The 20,551-nt window shown below is 45.2% G+C and overlaps 2 protein-coding genes across 2 annotated transcripts in view; both read left to right on the plus strand.

The window, feature by feature from the left end:
• The window catches only part of SLC22A4 (solute carrier family 22 member 4), a 50,204-nt gene extending 38,693 nt beyond the window's left edge, over positions 1 to 11,511 (plus strand). Inside the window, exons 6-10 of the mRNA XM_090064692.1 lie at positions 209 to 309; positions 1,270 to 1,484; positions 2,134 to 2,316; positions 3,575 to 3,710; positions 6,918 to 11,511. Coding sequence (XP_089920818.1) covers positions 209 to 309; positions 1,270 to 1,484; positions 2,134 to 2,316; positions 3,575 to 3,710; positions 6,918 to 7,029 — 747 coding nt within the window. The 3' untranslated portion in view covers positions 7,030 to 11,511. The remainder of the gene's footprint in view (positions 1 to 208; positions 310 to 1,269; positions 1,485 to 2,133; positions 2,317 to 3,574; positions 3,711 to 6,917) is intronic.
• A 2,508-nt stretch (positions 11,512 to 14,019) lies between these two features.
• The window catches only part of LOC149856236 (organic cation/carnitine transporter 2-like), a 43,165-nt gene continuing 36,633 nt past the window's right edge, over positions 14,020 to 20,551 (plus strand). Inside the window, exon 1 of the mRNA XM_090065293.1 lies at positions 14,020 to 14,616. Coding sequence (XP_089921419.1) covers positions 14,224 to 14,616 — 393 coding nt within the window. The 5' untranslated portion in view covers positions 14,020 to 14,223. The remainder of the gene's footprint in view (positions 14,617 to 20,551) is intronic.

Here is a 20,551-nt window from a genome sequence, read left to right on the forward strand (position 1 = left end):
GCAGAACTGGGTGGCTAGCAGTGAATGAGCATGCTGTCTAGTTGTTCATCCACTGAGCTTGAAGGAACTTGCAACCTCCGTGTGTGTGTATGTGCGTCTTCAGCTGATTTCCCGTAGCTCAGACTGATCTGTGAGATCTCCCAGGGAACAATTCCCATTCTTAGAAGAGCAAAGGGTTCTTTTGGTTTTCTTTTCTGTTTCCCTTCAGATGCAGGATTTGAATCTTCAGCAACAGCAGACATCTGATCTCTTTGACCTTTTCAAAAACCGAAACATCGCAACAATCACTGTTATGTCCCTGCTTTTGTGGCAAGTATTAGTGTCACCTGAAAGTATCCAGTCAATGAAACAATGCCTGATTTTGGTGCCTGATACAAGATTATGTAATAACTGGTCTCATAATCTGGAACCTGTTTATATATGGGAACCTCCATGGGGTGTGCAAACATGTAAGCAGGGAGTGTGAGCACCCAAGCGCACCAGCAAGATAGCTGTACCACCAGACCATTTATGTATTCAGAATACTGTTTAAAAATGAAAAATGACTACAACTGTAGCTTCCTCTCCATGTGAATTAACTGTTATTTCTTGGGGTCTATGTAAGCCATATTCATGTTCAAAGCCACGCAGGTTCAGTGGCAGAACAATAATTGGAACCCAATGCCATCTTATCTTCTGTTTGTACAGTGGAGTTCTGATACGTGTTTGGGGCTCCTAGATATCATAGTTTCCTAATCCTTATTCCTGTAGAAAATGCCACCTCCCATTGGAGAAACCAGTTAGTTCCTTTTGGACATCAAATTGAAGTGCTTTAAAGTCTGGAATCTGAACCTCTTACAGTGTCACATAGATGAGACACAGTGGAGCTCTTTGATTGGACTAATGAGTGAAATTGAATTTGCTGTAGGAAAAAGTTCACTGTAAACAAGATTGTACTTGGTGCTTTGCCACGCACTGAAATGTTTCAGGACTTCACTGTGCTAGTAATAGTGTTTTGCCATTATGAAAAACATGCACTGAGGTTTTCATTAAATGAACTACAAATGGGAGGAGGGACAGTTGAAACAGGTTTTCTAAAAGCTGCTGTGAAGCTGATTGTTCATGCATTTTTAACATTAAAAGGCTTGCACTATGTTGCATCTGTTGGAATTCCTAGTCCATCTCAGCTGTGTTAAGGTCTTGTATTGTGCGGTTCTGAAGCAGGATCTTGAGTAATGTAGATGTTAGAGCAGCATTTCTCTGATTCTTTACTCTTTACACCTTTCTCAGGATGCTGACATCAGTTGGTTACTTTGGACTGTCACTCAGCACTCCTAACTTACATGGAGATGCCTACATCAATTGTTTCCTATCAGCTGTCATTGAAGTTCCAGCCTATGTGATTGCTTGGCTGCTCCTCCGGACCCTGCCTCGGCGGTATTCGATAGCTGGCACTTTGTTCTTAGGAGGAGGAGTTGTTCTCTTCATTCAGCTGGTGCCCCCATGTATGAGCTTCAACTCATGATGTAGAAATAAAATACCATGATTATTTTATGATGGCATGTTTATTGTTCCAGGAAGAAGTTGGGAACCAGAATGGTCCTGGGTCACACTTATGCTAAATCTTAGTTGATTCTGGCCTGATTTTTCCCCCCCATATGTAGTTATCATTGATTTCACATCTGAAAATCAATTGTTTACTAAACTATTTAGAGGAACCAGTGCATAAAGCTGGAAAAATAAAGATCCAGTTGTGATCTTGGTGGCTCTCTAGTTAGAAAACCTACAAGTTCTCCTGATGTAGACAGCAGTGATATTTATGTGCTGTGCTGAATAAGGATGAATTTAAGCAAGCCGTATGTTGATTTGCAGAGTCAAAGCCTTCGTTTTAAGAAGGTTCTTATACTGAGAGAGAATCAAATCCTCAGAGTACAAAATAAGGTGCCCATGTCTATTGTTATCATGTACCCTTGGGTAGCTAGGAAATGTAAAATGTAGGGATGGGATGCTGAAGTTAAATAAAGTGTCTTTATTATAAGAGCAAAGAAACAAAAATTGGGGAGGAAATAACCCTTGGGGTGTAAAAGTACATAGAAGTCATGGTTGCAGGAATCAAATGTAGATTTATCATCTTTATTTGATTTTTATTTTCAGCCCTACACATCCTGTCAGTCATCCTAGTAATGCTGGGGAAGTTTGGGATCACCTCAGCATTCTCCATGCTCTATGTCTACACTGCTGAGCTCTACCCAACCATAGTAAGAAACATGGCTGTTGGAGCTACCTCTATGTCTTCCAGAGTGGGCAGCATCATTGCACCTTACTTTGTCTACCTTGGTAAGATGCTTCCTATGACTTGGCTTGATTTTGAGCACAGAGATCAGAAAACTGCACAGAAAAGTCTTTATGCATAAAGTTGTCCAGTTGGAATTGGCCTGGTCTCTGACTTCTGAAATAGCATTTCAGCCCTGAGTGTGATGTAATGCCTCATTTGGGGTCTCATTTTTAGGCTGTTACTTGGGTTGAGAGATTCTAAGTCATCTGCAGGGCAGTTCCATTGTGGGCACTGAAAAAGGCAGGGGTCTTGTGAAATGACTGCATGGGATTAAGTAATTTAGGACTGTACCATGTTGTGTGCACATACAGGGGGCCTCAATGAATGTTTTGCAGACAACTTCAGTTCTGTTGTTCTCTAACTTTGAATACTTGATTTCAGTTTTGTGTGTAAGGTCGTAGGTTAAAAAAGAGGGGGGGAAAAAACAAGCTGGGCCTAACTGCCCCATCTATAATGAAAGGCAAAGAGCATGTTGTAGGAACACTTAAGTCTACAAAGTTAGAAAATACCTCTGCAGAAGTTGCCTATGCAATTTTGTGGCCACAGTCCCTTCTGCCCATCCCACCCAAGCCTGACTCCTCCTGCCCTAAAGCCCCTCTAGCTGGGTTGCTCTTTTTTGGTTGCTTTTCCCCTCGCTTTAGCTTTTTATCTCTGTCCTTCTCCAGCTTCTTTATTCTATGCCTTTCTTCCTCTGCCCATTATGGGATCTCAGACATGTGTCCCAAGGGCCTGCCTTCAGCCCCTCGCTCCACTGTTGGAGAAAGTCATGTATATTTAGATAAGCTTAGGAGAATTTTGTGGGCTCTTGATATTTGCTTCAGTTAAATTAGGCTGTAGGGTTCATCCACCTAGTGACCCAGAGAGAAATCAAGTCACAATTTTTTAGCTTGCCCTGCATTATCCAGAGATCTTCACTGCTAATCCTAACTCTCTGCATCATAAAAACTAGCAATTTATTTTTAATCAGAAATTTATACTGTTATGTCACAAGTACATACTTTACTGCATTAAAAACTCTGTTTCCTTTACTTGAATTAGTTTGACTTTTTTATATCTTGAAATATATTTTAGTTACTATTGGCAGGTGCTACAAACAGCTTCAATCTGTGATTAATTTGTAGTGGTGGTAGGGTTAAGTAGAAATATAAAATCACAGATTATTCCAAATGAATTGTACATTACGCTACTGTTGTATGTATCCACGAGCTTGTGGTAACTGTTGGTGTATAACCAGTGTTGCTATATCCTGTATTCTGCCAGGTGCTTATGATAGGTTCCTGCCTTACATTCTCATGGGAAGCCTGACTGTACTGATAGGGATTGTTACTCTGTTCCTTCCGGAAAGCTATGGAAATCCTCTCCCCGAAAACTTGGACCAGATGCTAAAAGTAAAATGGTAAGTGGGTTTAATTTTTATAGGCAGATCCACTCAACAAATTACACTCTGCAGATAAGTATCTTGTCAGATGGTTTCCAACAGAACAAAACATTCAAAGTGACCTCTGATTTTTTTTCTTGTGGTAAGTTGGGAGCAGCTCCATATCACATGGGTACAATTTAAAAAAATTAACTACAGTATTAATATGAGATTAGTAAAGAGCAGGGGTGGGCAAAGTCTGGCCCACAGGCCAAAACAGGCCCACAGCAAACTCCATTTCCCAGCAGCCCTTGTGGCAGCAGCTTCTTCTGGCTACTGTCACCAGACCCAGTCTCATTGCCCACCACCAGGGGTGGGACCCGCATGAGAAGGGCACATGGCTGGGATGGCATTGCAGCTGGGAGTGAGATGGGTGGGGCTGGGAAGCCCCTGAGAGCTTGAGAGGGGGGAGAGGCCAAGGCAGAGCTGTGATCCATTGCCCTCCGGCCTCATCCTGTCACCACTGCAAGATCCTGGCCCTGACCCTGGAGCACCTGCCCGCTCAGCCCTGTGCCCTACCTGCACCACTACAGGCCAGTGTCCATTTAGACCCTGGGAGCATGGGGCTGTCATGAGCATGTGGCTCAGCTGGCTGGGAGCAGCATAGACAAGGGCTGTTGGGAAATAGAGTTCAGCCACCAGCCCGATCCCTGGTAAAGAGGATGTGCATTTTAAAAAGCAGTTTCTGTTGTATTTTAATGTTTTTTTGAAACAGCATGGCTCAGTGACTTTCAGAGTCAGGAATGCCTCGGGTAGGGTGTTAGCATTTTACATCTATTCATATTCTGTAGTTATAGAAGCATAATCAGCACATCACACACTAAAGAGTAAATGGGAATGTTATCTTCCTACATACTTAAATAACATGATAGCATTACGCACACATGCACGCACATGCACACGCGCCAATTGCCCGTCAAGAATGATGGGGAGAGGGAGGGGTGGCTGGAGACAGAGGTCTGTGTCCACCCTCCCCACTCCTTCTCCCCACCCCACTGCTTTGGAGCTGGGCCAGGCTGCCCTACCTCCATCCCCTGAACAACGCCTGTCCCACCCCGTTTGCTCATGGCTATTACCTGCAGGGCTGGGGGCAGGGCGTGGCCAGCGGGGTGGGACGGGGCCAGCAGCGCTGGCTTTGCACCCCTCCCATCCCCCCATCTGCTCTGTTTTCACAGCCTGCAGAGGGGACTGGGCCAGCCCCCCCCCCCCCTCCATTTCATTGCTGCTACCACCTACCAATGGGGGCAGCTGGGTGGAGACAGAGGCCTGGGGCCAGGCTCCCCCCAACCCTCGCCCCTCCCACTTTGGCACCAGGGTCAGAGCCACTCTCCCCATGCCTGCCCCCTGGGGTGCTGGAGGGGACAGAGCCCAGCATCTGGCCCTGCCCCCTCCGCTCCTCTCATGTGGCCCCGCCCCTGCCATTTGGGCCCAACCCCATTCCCTCCCAGCGTTCAGAGCCCAGGGCTACTACCCCCGTCCCTCCCCTGCTGTGGCAGCTCTGACCCCATCTCCTGCGCCCTCACGTGACTACTGCCACTTTCCATCTGTCCCCCACCATCGTGGCAGCGCTCCACTGCCTGCTGTCCCGACCGATTTGTTCACACTCTGATTGGCTGCCAAGACAGCCAAACACAGTGCGAATAAAGCTTTATGCACAGACAGACTAAGGCTTTTATTTATTTTATTATTAAGGTATAATAATTACCTTTTCAATATCCTACTTTTTCTATGTATCTATATGTATATATAGATTGTAGATTTCATTTTTTTAACTATCTCACATATACACACACACACACACAATATATACATTATGTTTTATAGTTTACTGAAGAATTAAGATTTGGAAAATGAAAGGCAGGGAGTCTGGAGGCCTACGAGCAATTCCCTAGCTGTCTTTCCAGCATTTCTCTCTCCAGTCTCTCTCAGCTGTACAATTTGATCCAATAGAAGATATTGACTCATCTCACAAATCCTGCTTCATGTAAGGCAGGCACTTCTCTGTGTGTTTTTCCCATATACACCTGTTTATCTTTATCTCTGCCAGAGGCATGCTTAACACTGGGGAGATGTGCATACAGCACTTCCCCTGCTTTTTGGTGATGAACTGATAGACTTTTCATTTAGTGAAATTTGTTTCTTTCATCTGAACTCTTTTCATCTTTGAACGGATGCATATTGGGTTCTATTCTAAAAATACAGGACTTCAGTCTTCTGACTTTCTTTTTGGTAGCTGAATCAATGCTGTAATTTAACAGTGGGCACATCTACACAGGACACTAACTGCACCATGGACAGTGCTAATACGTTACTGCACAGTATTATTAGGTTATTTCACAGTAGTGTCACTAAAAAGGCGTTTGCTGGTGCTACTGCTCAGTAATGCTGGTAGCCACGTGCATCAATGATTGTGTAGATGTGCCCAGTTAGTGCTATAATCTATTAATGCTACAGTCTTACACAGATTTCTCCCCTACTCCCTTCATATAGCTGTAAGCACTACCCAGAGCACTCTCGCTACACTGGTCTGGATTATTTGGGTCACCCTTAAGAAACATGGTTACTGAAATATTATGGAGGCATGCACATGCATAAACAGATGCTGTATGCCCAATCTCCAGCTGGCTCTAATGCTTGTTATAATTACCTTTTAAAATAATAATGATTTGCCATTAGGAGTTTTCAACAATAGAATTGCTGTTCAGTGAGAATGTTGAACCTGATTATTAACCTGCCCCAACATGGTGTCTGTTTGGATTATAATACCTGTGCAGAGTTGCCCCTGAGCCAGGTGCGGTCTGTTCTGGCAACTGCTAACATTCCAATGGCACGCTGATAATTAATCCCATACTCAGCACTACCACCCGTGTTGAGTGAAGAGCTCCATCATGAAACCAGGTACCTGTCTTTGAAGGGACAGATCGCATTTTATGATCATTGTTCTCTGTGCATTGTGGCTTATGCTTGAAGTAACTGCACATATTCACATTGTAATTATAACATGGTTTTAAGTGGCAAATCTTCTCTTCCTTCCTCATGAAGAAAGAGAGTCCTGGATGCAAGGTGGATATTGGGGGGATAAAAGGTGATGAAGCCCCAGTGTTTTAGTAGTTTCATTTTGGGAGGGGAAGTGTTTGGCAGTTTCTCTAAAGCAGTCTGTAGCTCTTGAATTTTGTTCACTTTCAGTTTCAAAACCAGACAGCACAACAGCAACATGAGGAATTTAAAAGAAGCTCAAGAAAACCATGAGATTGATCATCCTGTCGTGATTAAGGCTGTGCACGTCCATGTGATCTGAAAAACACCAAGGATGTCTCCAGATCAATTTCCTACTGGGAAAAAAATCATAATTAACACTATAGGTCCTCTATAATTATGACCCTACAAACCATGGTGCTGTTGCACCAAATACATATATTAGCTCTATAGATGCCATCTACTTTCATTGGATTCCTCAAAAAGAGTCATGAGTGTCCTGATTTTCAGAGGTTTCAAACAACTGCAATCTTAATTGAGACGTTGGGAGCTGCAAGTGTGGTATACTTTTGAAAATCAGGACACTCATGAGCATTAAGAAGAATGACAACACTGACTCTATGAATCTTGGATTCAAAAGCTGCTTAAGGGTGAATTACAAGACCAAATAAAAATGCGGGTATTTTCCCAACTATGCAAATTTACTGATCAAATGGGAACTGCATGTCTGTCTTCTGACTCCTTTGAAGGGTACATAAATCTTTATGGGACAGATCCTAGCCTCCTTTGAAGTCTGTGGCTAAACTCCAGCTGAACATTCCTAGCAAAGCACACGTGTGCCCTTTGAATTACAGTAAGTACATTTTAAAGTAAGATGGTTGGAACCTCTTTTAGATTTTGTTCACTGGACAGTACTATAAATTCCCCGAAAAACTGATAACTTTTATTAGAGCAAGTAAATAGTTGGAAAAATTGTTCTTTGCAAGCTTTCACACACAAACATCTTTCTTCAGGCATAGAGAGAGTCTCTCTATTCATGAAGGTGTTTGTGCCCAAAAGCTTGCAAAGAATAATTTTTCCAACTATTTACTTGGTCTAATAAAGGATATCACATTTACCCAAAGAACCTTGTCTGCCTATGTCCTTAGCCCAACATGGCTACAACCAACACTTCCAAAAGCTGACCCTTTTTCAGAGAGACCAAGTGACCCCTTGAATCACAGAAAAATAGAAGAGACCCTCCAGTCCAACCCTGCTGTGCAAAGCAGAATCAACCTTATTTAAATCTCTTGTCAAAATCAATTTGCATAATTATATAGGCCTAGAGTAAGCCGGTCAGTGATCAAGATAAAGAACACAGCTTCCCAATCTGTTATCCCCCACTTGCAAAAGAAATTTAGACCTTTGCAGATAAACTGCTTTTTATTAAAAAGAACTGTAGTTGTAATTTTAAGCTCAAGGTGTCTTTTCATTGGTGAATGAGTATAGCCGATTCTTAGTATGTTCTTTTTTTAGAAGCAAGTTTCAATTCCTCAGTTCCACTTTTAAATATGTACAGTAAAAGCCGTGTTATCTGGCACTTCATTAACCAGCATGCCGGTCGACATGGCAAATTGAAACTGGAAGTCCCACTTTGGGCCACAGTGAATTTATTGATAAACTAATAAAGTTTACATGTCATCCAATATGTCTGGAAGGGATTGTTCACTCTAGGATGTGTAGGGGAGAGGCAGCATGGTGCCTGTGCCCTGGTGCACTGATGCAGCGGACTCGGCGGGAGGCAGGCAAAGACGCCTTTCTGGTAACCGGCATTTTAGGTTATCCGGCATCTCCCATTCCCCTTGGGTTCCAGATAACAGAGTTTTTGCTGTACCGTGTTGTACATAGTTTATTTAGAAAAAGTTTACCCCAATGTGAAGAGACCCCACAAGAATCTTACCTCCCCAGAATCCTATATTCTGCACTGGAGACGAAATTTCACCTATAGTGAAATTTTTATGAGGGTTAACCTGGAGCCATAGTTAATTTACCAAAAAAGGTTTAACGTTCCTATTATATCTTTAAAAAGAAAAGCACTAAAGAAGTTGGAGTTTCTTTTGCAAAATCCTAATACTATAAATAAATATTTAAAAAGTTAACACAAACACAGATGAGTAGCCAAATTGTCTGCAATGCAGGACACTGTAAAGCTGTTTCCTTATTTCCCTGTAAATGCTATAAACTTTCAAATTCCATCCTATATAGTGTCCCTCAGGATTGTAGATGCACAGCCTTTCTGAAAGAGCAGCTCAGTATATAGCTAATCAACTTCTGGCATGTCATTCCCACTTGCAGAAGAAATTTAGCCTGCTGCAAATAAACCACTTCTTATTATGAAAAGAAAATAGTTGTAATTTTTAAATATAATATATATCCTCTTGCTTCTGAATGATCTTAGGTATTTTATATCTCCTTTTTATAAAGGCTCCATCCGGTTTTAGTATTCCATTGTAAAAAACTGAATGAAGTGTTACAGATTCAAAGTCTCCAACTTCTGAAAATCAAGTTGCTTTTGTATAAACACTATTGCCATGATGATGATGTGGTATGAGGCAAGCCATATCTTATGATACTTGCCACAATGTTCATCTTTTCAAACAGAATTTTCTTGAATAATATGATCATACTGAAAGATGTAAAATGAATTACATTTTTTCTTTTTTTAAAAACCTCTAAGTATTTAGATTCTTTCAATTATCTTTAATTGTATATTAGCATGAGATGGGCTTGTTTACATCAGATGTGGGGATTTAGCATGTATCATGGCCATGTTTTTATGAAAATATTTTGTATACAAAGTTGATGTTTTGTATGATGATAGACTTTGGATATTTCTAGATCCTACTGAAATCTTTTTATAATCTTCTGCCTTTTGAAGGATAATAAAAAGGTTAATTTTTCCTTTTCTATTATTGTTTTTAACACCCCATTATGAATTGGTTCATTTTCTGGGTTGTGGGTACTGACACCTTTACCACAGCTAGGTAAGTGTCTCAAGTTGTAACAAGCTTTTTTGTTTTATTAGAACATTTTTGAATTTTTAACAGAAGGGGACTTTATTATATAACATTGTTATACTGGAGACTTTAGAACTGGGTCCAAGCCAAATTAACAAACAGGAGGAATGTGATTGTCTCATTGGATAGAGCATTTGTAAGGGAAATGTTATTCCCCTGCCAGTAAATCTGTCCTTGATGCCTACAAAAATGAAGTCCAAAGATCAGAATTTTGTGTCAGGTTCAAGGGTTGCAAGGAAACTTAAGCAGCTGGCATATTTATTATTATTTCTTAGTTAACATGTTGTAACCTAAGAGAATTTCATGGGTCTAAAATGCTGCTGACAAAGCTTTAATTTATTCTCAGTGAGTTGATTCAACTTTTCACTACAACTGTCATGATAGGCCATCTGCCTGTCCAGTGTAGCTGCCTTATAAACCTTGAAGAAACATTACCAGATGGGACTTAATGTGCAAACGTATATTTATGGGTGTATTATGAGTAGTTGGATATCCTTATAAAGCAGTGCTTGGGAGTTGGGAAGGGAGGAGCATTAGCTGTACCATGCCCACTGATTGCAGAGGGAGTTGCATTATTTTTCATGTATTGCCCCTCTGATTTTGTATGTACCCTGCTGTATCTGTAGTTTTCTGTCCCCAGTGGGATCTAACACGACATACTGCATCTGTTAAGTTGTAAGTGGCAACTGCCACATTTCCACTTGTTATGTTGTTTATTGTGATAAATACTTGCACTGATTTATTAAATAACCTGTTTTTTCTGTGGGTCATAAATGAAGAACGAAGCCTCTTGCATATTAGCACTTTGTGAACGGAAAGTCTCAGGGAGTCCTTTAAAGTGTGTTTAGCAGGAATTAAGCATGCAAAAACAGTAAGTGGAGTTCTAAGGTGAGCTCTCCTGAATGAGACAACTGCCAAGATTAAGGGTTGTTTGGGTTTTTTTTCACTTAATCCTGACAGTGCTCTTTTGAGAGAACTGGATCATAAGGCCCTGAACCTGCAAGCTAATTAGTTTAGGCACAGATACCCTTTTGCTAATCTTAAATCCATTTTGAATACACTGAGTTTCAACCTGGGCACAAAAGGGGTGCTTACAGACATGGAAAAACAAAACAAAACGCTGCTTTACTTCCAGCTTGGCATGCCCCACCTCTGAGTGTAGCCCATGAGCAGAAAAGGAATCGTATCATTTTGACCCTGCTTGCCCAGTGTCTGCGTAGCTCGGGCACTTTGGCATGGCTTCTTGGTGCTTGTATCTAATGAGCATAAAATAAAAGCACCACAGAACTGTGCGAGCTGTGCAGATGCTGGGGAGCCAGGTCAACCTGATGTGATTTCTCTTCCAGTAAAGCACTGTTTTTGAGGGGGTTTTCTATGGATGTCAGCACTCAAGATCACTACCAGCATTGATCCATTTGTAGGGGGTCAAATGCTTATCTCATAGTGGAATTTCAAAACAATAATTCTAGACTTTCAGTTTACACAGCAACCTTGTCTCCCTGTGGTAATTGGGTGTGTAAATATTCCCCAAGCTAAGAATTTCCTAACTTTTCAAAAGGCTGTTTTTCATTTTTCATTTGGGCTTGCAAGAGGAGGTGTCGTATTATGTTGCTTGTCAAGATGCACATCTAGACATTTGTGGGATGTTTCTAAACATTTGTGGGATGCTTTGTTTTTATGTCGTGGTTTTTATGCTGGCTCATACTTGTATATGTCATAAAAAATCTGTAACATTAAAACTTAATGGCATCAAATATCTGAACATGTCTTGTTTTGAGGAGTTTGGAGGGTGGGGGGTGGTAAGGGGTGTTTATATGAATGAACTTGCAGCTGGCTCCAAGTAGAAGTATCTGGTTACTCCAAATATTTTAAACAAAATCATCATTACAAAGCACAGGATTTTTGGTGTGTTTTCATTAGTTGGCAAGCCTAGGAATGCACCACCCTTTGTTCCTAGCTACTATAAATGAGAGGCCTTAACAGGCAATTATGCAATGTGTCAGCATTTCTTTTTATTTGTTTTTGGTCCATGGTAGTGTATTTTAATGGAGATGTACAGTAATAGTCTTGCACAACTCTGTTTTATAGACATCCCAAGCCACAGTTGTCACATCTTTGGTAGAGTTCCTACCAGACTGCTGTGTTCAGTTTAGAGCAGAGGCAGGCAGGAATCCAGGGGTTTAGAGCTCCAGGAGCTGCCCAAAATTGCTGCATAACAAGGCCCTTAGTTTACCTGGTTAATTTCCAAGCTCCTTAGTTGCTTTCCTAGAGCTGGGAATACACGCTGGCTGGACTGGTGTGCACCACGTAGCTAGGTGTGGGTTGGGAGAGCAGACTCTGGAGACTCGCTAGTGCCATGGGGTATGTTAAAGCAGGGGGCCGACATAAAGCACACCCACCACAAATGGCACAGACAAGCCTGCGTGTGTGGTATGCGGCAGACTGGGGCAGACACCGAGCAGCACAGGGAGTGTAAAGCAGAGGAGTAGATCAGACGGGGGAAAGGGATCAGAGTGGCCCTTTGGGGGAAAGCACATGGCTTAATCTGCGGCACACCTGCCAAAAACATTGGCTCCTCACTGCTACAAAAGACAAGGAGATTGGCTCTGGGGGCTGTGTAAGGTCAGGGATTACTGATCACCTGACCAGGGAGTCTTCATCTGACAGAGGAGAATGGAAGAGGGGAAAAAAGGAAAAGGACTCAGTAAACTTGCTGGGGAGAAGCATAATGAAAAGACACCAACTTTCAGAGTTTGCATGCATGTATGTATACTCCATGTCAGGACAAAAAGAGGAAAGCTGTAATACTTTTGTTAGTAGGCCTCTAAGTGCTTTGCCAAAGCACTTTACTTTTGTTTCCATTTTATAGGTTGGGGAAATGAGTCACAGAAGGATAAAGTGGTTTGACCAAAGTCACCCGGTAGACTGGAACGGAGCCAGTGCCTTCCGAGTCCCAGGCCACTCACTGCTTTATCCACAGGGCAACTCTGCCTTTCCTGAGGAGATTCTGCCCTATGCCTGAAGAATGCTTAAGAAGTGATAGGACACTGAGGAAGGAAAATGCATGAAGGTGTGCCTATTACTGTGGTAGCTACAGAAAAGAGCAATTGTGTTTGGAAACCATATAAAGTCTATGCATTTGTCTGCTTTTAACTATCCCCAAGTCCCTGAAGAGCAAACTGTAAACCTTGAATGCCTATAAGCCAGAGCTCTGGGACTGAATGTTTAAGCTGCTTGAAAGGAGTTCATCTTGGGCCCTGGGACAGCTGGTCCATACCCAGCTCCTGTTTCATTAAGATGTAGCCACTCCCCACAGATGAGGGGCCCAAATTGAAGTCCTCCGGTATCCCAGGACTTCTCCCGCCCCCACCCCTAGAGCAGGGGTAGATGCCTGTCCTGGCTCCCCAGCCCTCTAATGGCAACTTACAGCTACAGCACCTAGTCCTGCCCCTGCTCATGAGGCCTCCAGTTATTCCCCGGAGGAATTATGCAGTTGTGTGCTTGTGCAGTTTTGTGCATAAAATGCATGACCGTTCATAATTTTGCATAATTTAACTGGGGTGAGTCTGTGCCTCCAGCTGCAGGAAGCTCCTGCCACTCCAGCTGAGAGCCCACGTGGAGGCACGGAGCGCAGCGGCACGCAACTGGGCAGCTGGCTGGGTGGGGAGCCTGCAGGGTGGGGTTTGTGGGGGTAGGTGTCGGGCTTGTGGGCATGAACGCCACATGGCCCGGGGGCTGGCGGGGCACGGCGAGCTCCCACAGGTGGCACTGGTGCTGTCGGTGGCGGGAACGTGGCGTGGTGAGCTCTTGCAGGCAGCTGCAGTGCTGGCAGCGGTGGGGGAGGACAGGGTGGCAGTGGCCGGGGTGACTGGAGAGGGCCCACAGCCACCGCTGGTGGTGGCAACTGCCCGACGGCACTTTCAGTGCTGCTTTTTGCAGGGGTGCGCATGCACCGGGGTGCACCTGCTACGCATCGCCGGTGTTTGTGGGGCGGGGGTTGGGTTTGTGGAGGTGGGTGTCGGGGCTTGCAGGGGTAAGCTCCCGTTTGTAGGGGTGGGGGTGTCGGGTTTCTGGGGGTGGATGGAGGGGTTGTGGGGGGGGCGTGGGCTGTTGGCCATCAGGCCGGCTTGGCGCAGCCCTGCAGCGGGACCGCACGTGGAGGCCCGCCCCGCCCCGCCGGCGGCGCCGCCCGGTTGGGCTGGGCTGAGGGACCCCCCCGCGCTGCCCGGGGCTCCGCACGGCGCCGGGAGCCGGGGACGGCGAGGAGCTGCTGGCTGAGGCGTCTGCTCCAGGCTGCGGGCAGTCCCGGCGCCCCGCCCAGAGGAGGAGGCGGCCTCCGCCCGGGGCCGCCACCTGCCGCCGCGGGCTGGGCGTTGTGCGCAGGCCCCGCCCGCCAGGCCCGGCCCCGGAAAGCCCGGGCCCGCCGAGCCGAGCCGGGCCGGGCCGGGCGCTGCACGGCCATGCGGGACTACGAGGAGCTGAGCGCCTTCCTGGGCGAGTGGGGCCCGTTCCAGCGCCTCGTCTTCTTCCTGCTCAGCGCCAGCATCGTCCCCAACGGCTTCAGCGGTATCTCCATCGTCTTCCTGGCCGGCGTGCCCGAGCACCACTGCGCGCTGCCGCCCGGCGCCAACCTGAGCAGCGCCTGGGCCAACGCCAGCCTCCCCCGCGAGCTGCGGGGCGGCCGCGACGTGCCCAGCCGCTGCCGCCGCTACCGCCTGGCCGAGCTGGCCAACTTCTCGGCGCGGGGGCTGCGGCCCGGCACCGACGTGGACCTGGCCCGCCTGCCGCAGGAGCGCTGCCTGGACGGCTGGGAGTACAGCCGGGACGTCTACCACCGCACCATCGTCACGCAGGTGCGGCCCGCCGCCTCCTCCCGCGGGCTCCCAGCCGGCCACCGGGGGCCCTGAGGCATAGGGAAGTCACCTGAGACAAGGATGCTCTCCTCCGGTTGGAAAACGTGGGAGACCGCCCCTGTCCCGCACGCTGGGGGCGCAAGGTCCATGTTTTTTACCAGTGGGTCCTGGTATAAAAGAGGGTGAGAGCCACCGACTTGGGCACGGGCAGTTTGTGCCACCTTAGGCAGGGGGGCACGTGGCCCAGTCAGTGATGGGGACCCGGTCTCGCTGACCGGGGAGTGCCCGTGGCACTTCTGCTCCCCAGCTGATGCTTGCGGCAGGGCACTGGCACTGCTGCCTGCCCGTCGCCTGAATCGGGGTGCATGTGCGCCCACCCCCGTGCACCCCCAGTGCATGGACTTAGAGGCCAGCCGTTGTCTGGCTTGCTTCTCAGGGAGCTGGAGGCATTGCCTCTTGGGAGCTGCCTGCCCCTGCGGGCTCTGCAGGTAGAGCAGCTCCAGCCCCTGCTGCATGTTGTGTGTGTCATGCGGTTGGCAGGTGAATTGTGCAACAAGTTGGGACCAGGCGCACCTGCCAAGTAGTTATCCCACAGTAAAAATGACTGTCCGGCTATAAAGAGTCATCCTGCTGTAAGTGCTTGGTGGTGTGTAAGGACTAGAGGTGGTTCCTATCCAGCTTTAATTTGAACATGTAGCAGGGCCTTAAGTTTCCTTAATTGAAGGGCTGGTTGTCTTTAAGTCTGAAAAACAGCCTGCCTCTGGCCCCCCGTGGGGGAGCCTGCCCCTGCTCTTTATAAAGTGGCATACAAATATTTGATACTTCACAAAGCATTTTACAGGGTCAATAAGCACGTGCTGGAGAGCTTGTGTTGGGTGACAGCAGTGCGCAGGATGAAAATTCAGTTGCAACAGGATGAGGATTTGTTAGACTAAAGATCAGCACTGGAAGCTCTATCCCTGAAGGCAGGCTGTAAAAACAAAAGTCATGTCACCAGCAAACCCTTCTCTACCCAAAGTACAGTTCCGTTCAGCTTGCATCAACACATGGCCTCGGTTTTGATTAAACACCCACTTCTAGCAAAGCATCTCTGAGGCAGGAACCGTAAGTGAAAGTTACTTGCCTTTCTCAGCATCCTATGTAAATTCCTCTGTCAAGATCTCATGGCCTTTCTCCGAACTTCTGCAAAAGCAGAAGCATGGTGTTTCTTTGCAGGAGGGCCTGCAGTACTGCTGTAACTAAAGAAGGGTCAGTCTCTTGCTGTAAGCATATTTCAGTGGCTTGGAGTTTTTCACTCTGTAAGTGTCCTAGGTTTAAAGTTGGCATCTGGAGGGTTGGTCTATGTTCATTCATGTGCCATAATTATGTACTGCAGTAACAGGTACTAACGATGCCATAATCAGCACCACTGCACATTAGTACAAACTAATTTTTTTTGTGACACTTAATGCTTATTCAACTTATATACTGTGCATTAGCGCAGTTTTTGCCAGCCATGCTAATTCACAGGACAATTAGTGCAATGGGCATTAATCATCTGATGGAGACATGCCCAGCTTCTATCTTAATTTAAGGCCCAAGATGAATTTTGACACGGGGAAAGTAGTGTATATAGTTCTAAACTTCTCTGTTCCACGTGCACAGTGACTCTTCTAAATGTTTATGCATTTCTAAATACATTGTTCATATATTAGTATTGTACCAAGTTCTTCACTGATAGGGAGCATCAGTCATACGTATAAACAACTTGAAGATAGAAAAGCTCCAAGTTAAATCCAAAATTGTGTTTTGGATTTATGTTATGGTGCCAAAATGTTGCTTATCTCTCTTAAGAGCCGATCTTTTTCCTTCTGATCTGTACTGTTGCAGACTGCAGTCCTATATACTGCTACATTTTCAAAGGCCCATTTAACAGGACTGTTTTCCAAGGAACCTCAAACCAGTCAGTGGCAGAGCTGCAAATCCTATTTTTACACTGCCTCATCATTGCTATGACCTTGTTAAGATTATAATCTGCTGCACTGTATTTATTAAGTAATTAAAGGTCCAGTTAAGGTAATCAAAAAAGCCTGAAGCTCATCAGTATTGTTAGCATGTGGGGAGCTTTCAGTGGCTGAATGACCTTGCATAATGTATGAGATGAGATGCAAGACTAAAGTGCAGAGGGATGAATACAAAGGGATGCTATAGTTTGAAACCTACTCTTTAAAACAGCAGGCTGATGCTACACCTGCATTTTATTGGAGTTTTCTCAGATGCAGATGTGTATAGCTAAAACTTGCTGTTCCCGCCTCTGTGCCTTGGATTTCTGTGTCTGCAGCAGTTCATTAAAATGGAGAGTGCAGCCACCCCCACCCCCCCTCCCATTCAGTATTCATAGGCTTAGTGCACAGAACTGCTGCCATAACAACTTGAGCACAGCCCAGAAATGTTTTTTAGGAACAGATCTGGGGGTAGGGAAGTGTTCCAGATGACACTGTTATATTGGCCAGTGCACACAGGGAAAAACTTGCTTTCTTGAGAACTGCGCTTGACTTTACTAGGAATTGTTTGTTTGTTAACTGATTGAGTGAAGTTTTGTCCTCTGTGTCTTCCAGCATAGGGGTGTCACTTAAATTGCTTTTGCAGTACCGCTTTGCAAACCGCTCTGAACTTTGTTCAAGAGTGTTTGTTCCTGAATGCTGAAAGGCCTAAGACCCAGTTGTAGAAGATGATTGAACACTTTTCGAATTATTCCAGTTCTTATATCACTGGGTTGTTTCAGTACTGAATTTTTCACGCTAATTGGATTAGAGATGATTTTGCCCACTAATTTGCCTCGTGGCTAAGGAATTGTGTAATGAGCTTCAGTCCAATTCTGAATTAAAATGGTTGAATTATAAACTTTCAGAAAAATAAAGTCTGATGACCTGCCCTTAAACATAGTGGGAGCTGCTTCAGTGAGAGGTTGTATATAATTTTAGACACCCACATGCACACCCCCACACACCCATTTACACTGTCTGGCAAATATTTTGTTTAAATCCTTTCTGGTCCCCATGCTTGTGAGAGTTAACAGTAGCCGGCAACCCTTATTTCATGCATCGTAGCCATTTATGCTTCTGGGTGAGTTTTGCAAGAGCTGTGGCCTTTCACATACTTTCAGGTTTTCAGTGTTAAACTTGCTTAATCTGTTGGCTCTCTCCCACTGTTTTCATGATTAACTAATCTTGTGTTTGGCCAAGTCTGTTTGATTCATCAAAGCAGTTGTGAGAACCTTTGGCCTAGATTTAGCCTTAGCTGACTTCTAGAAGAAGAAAAATCCTGTATTTTATGCAGGTTACTCTCTTGCTTTGAGCAGGGGCTTGGGCTAGATGACCTGAGGTCCCTTCCGACCCTCATTGTCTATGATTCTCCAGTGAAAGCATATATGTGTATTTGTAGGGTGCAAAAAGAAGCCTAGAACACCCTTCACTTCTTTCTTCTTTAAGTACCCAGAAGCACCAATTAATCCCAGTGTTCTGTTTTTGAATCAGGCTGGTCTACTTAATGCTTTTATGGAGCCATAGACTGCTTTTTATATTTATGACTCCTTTCAAACACCTGTGTGGAGAGGGATAGGGAAAACCAGGTGCCATGTAGAACATTGCCATTTATGTCATTCGTCAGTCTTTCTCTGTGACAGCAGAGGTTTGCAACAGCAATGAAAAAGATGCAAGGCACTTAAGTACAATAATTAAGTCCTTCCTGAAAATGTTATGTGTGGTGTCAGTGGAGTGGTTCACATGTGAGTGGGAGCAGAATAATCCTGAGTTTATCCCCCTCTCCCCCTGCCTCGCCCTCCCCCAAAAGAAGTTGGTAGGTTCAATTAAAGTTTCTATTGTCAGAGAAAGGACTTCTGGGGAGGTATGAATGGTAACCCTTCATCTTCTAATTTGTCCCCTTACACCTGACTGGGGAGTCTGTTGTTTCTTATCTTGTGGATTGTTTATCTGTTGTTGTAAGCTGCACTGAGCTTTTATGGATAGGGGGAGATTTAAATCTAATTAAAAAATAACGAATAACACATAATAACAAAAGGGACTGGAAAGAAGGAATACAGAAGAGGTAACTGACTTTGGATAATGCAACAGTCTTACAAATTTATCCATTCCTCAGTTTCAGTTTTGCTATTCTTATGTGTTATTCTTATACTTGTGTTTATGCTTACAGTTAGAGGATCTTGTAACATTTTCCTTGGCAAAAGCTTAAATTTAAAGTTGTTACAGTCATTCTTTAACATGGTGAGGCATGTGTTTACATACCTGGGCGTTTACGCTTTTCTCTCTCCCTAACAAAATGTAAATAGTGTTTTTTAGACTTTACAAAGGAAAGTTGATCCTAAACCAACTGCTCTCCGCTCTGTTTTATGTATTATTATTATTGGAATTGCAGTACTATTCAGTAGAGGTGCAGCTATACGTTGGTCCATAACGTATCAGCACTGATAAAAGGAAAATTGACATTATCAACAATTGCCCTTTTTTGGCTGATGTGGCTGATAATGTTGCCAGTAAAAGCCGTGTGCATGCCTGCAGCAACAACGTGCACATGGCCAGCCCAGCAGCTTGCAGAGCAGCGTCCAGCTGGTAAGTATGTTGGGAGGGTAGGGGCATGGGGGGCTTGCCCTGCCCTGCGCTTTGCCCTACCCTGGCTGGGCAGCACCGGGCCCTGCCCTGGCCCCATTCCCTCCCTCACCACAGGGGCTTCAATCTCTACCCCCCCATGCCACTTCCCTCCCCGTGCCCCTTTCCCTGCAACAAACTTACTAGCCGGACTGCTCTCCAAGCTGCCGGGCTGCATGTTGGCAATCAGATCGGTATCAGCCAATATGGCTTGCTAATAATTGGCCATCAGTATCAGCCCAAAAAATCTTTATCAGTGCACCCCTATGATCCAGAGGTTCTTCTCAGTGTTGATGCATCCTTGTGCTGGGCTCTGCACAGATGTATATGCAAAGAAACTGCCTCAGCACATAAAACAGCAGTTCTCAAGCAGGATGCTACAGCAGTTTGGGATTCTGTCAGATCCTTTTAAGGGTGATGCACAATAGGTGTTTGAACACCTACAGATTGTTTACAAGATAAACCCAAAGATTTCAGACAGGAATCCAGAATGTCAAAAACATTCTGACCTGTTGTTGTAGTCTTTCTGAGTTCTTTGCAACAGAAGAATCGCTCCATTCTTTTTCCATAGCCAAAAAATGAGTGGAATTAATTTTTGAAATGGGGTGCTGCTAAATTTGGAAGAGTTATGGAGTCTGGCAAGGTTGACAACCACTGCCATAAAGTGTACAGTCAAGGCCCTGATCTCTCAAATCAGTGTGCATGGGCAGATGCCTGTAACTATGTAGAGCCCACATGCAATGAGGTCTGGAAAATGGCTTTTGGCAGACACCTGAAGGGATGGTGAAATAACACTGAAAAAAAGTGGAGCAACACACATGGCAGCAGTGCGTACTGCCCAAAACCAGAGCCTGGCTGGCAGGAGCCACGTTCCAGCTGCCAACCAGCCTCTGCTACAGGAGAGACATGGCTGCAGCTCCCAGAGACCCCCAGGACTTGGGCTGTGCGAAATGGCCTCTATTCAGTTCAGATTTGGCCCAAATCAGGGACAGTGATTTGCTCCGTTGATTCAGATTAGTCCCTGACTTGATTTGGCTGAATCCAAATCTGAAGATTCGGTGTTGATTCAGTGAATCAGTGATTCGGACACAGGCACAGCTTTAAATGTTTTTTCTACATACCTTTAGGTATCAGGCGTGGCTTATGATTGCTGCAGTGCTGGGGCGCATGTAGCGTCCCACAGAAGGATGGGAGCGCTCTCCAGTGTGATCGGCAGCAAACCTAGAAGTACTTTCGGTCCACTTCTGGGTCTGCCAAGGAGCGTGTGCTGGGGGACCTCCCCACAACCCCCA

Source organism: Crocodylus siamensis, chromosome 10, assembly GCF_052110815.1.
Source record: "Crocodylus siamensis isolate JL-2025a chromosome 10, ASM5211081v1, whole genome shotgun sequence".
NCBI classification, from domain to species: domain Eukaryota; kingdom Metazoa; phylum Chordata; order Crocodylia; family Crocodylidae; genus Crocodylus; species Crocodylus siamensis.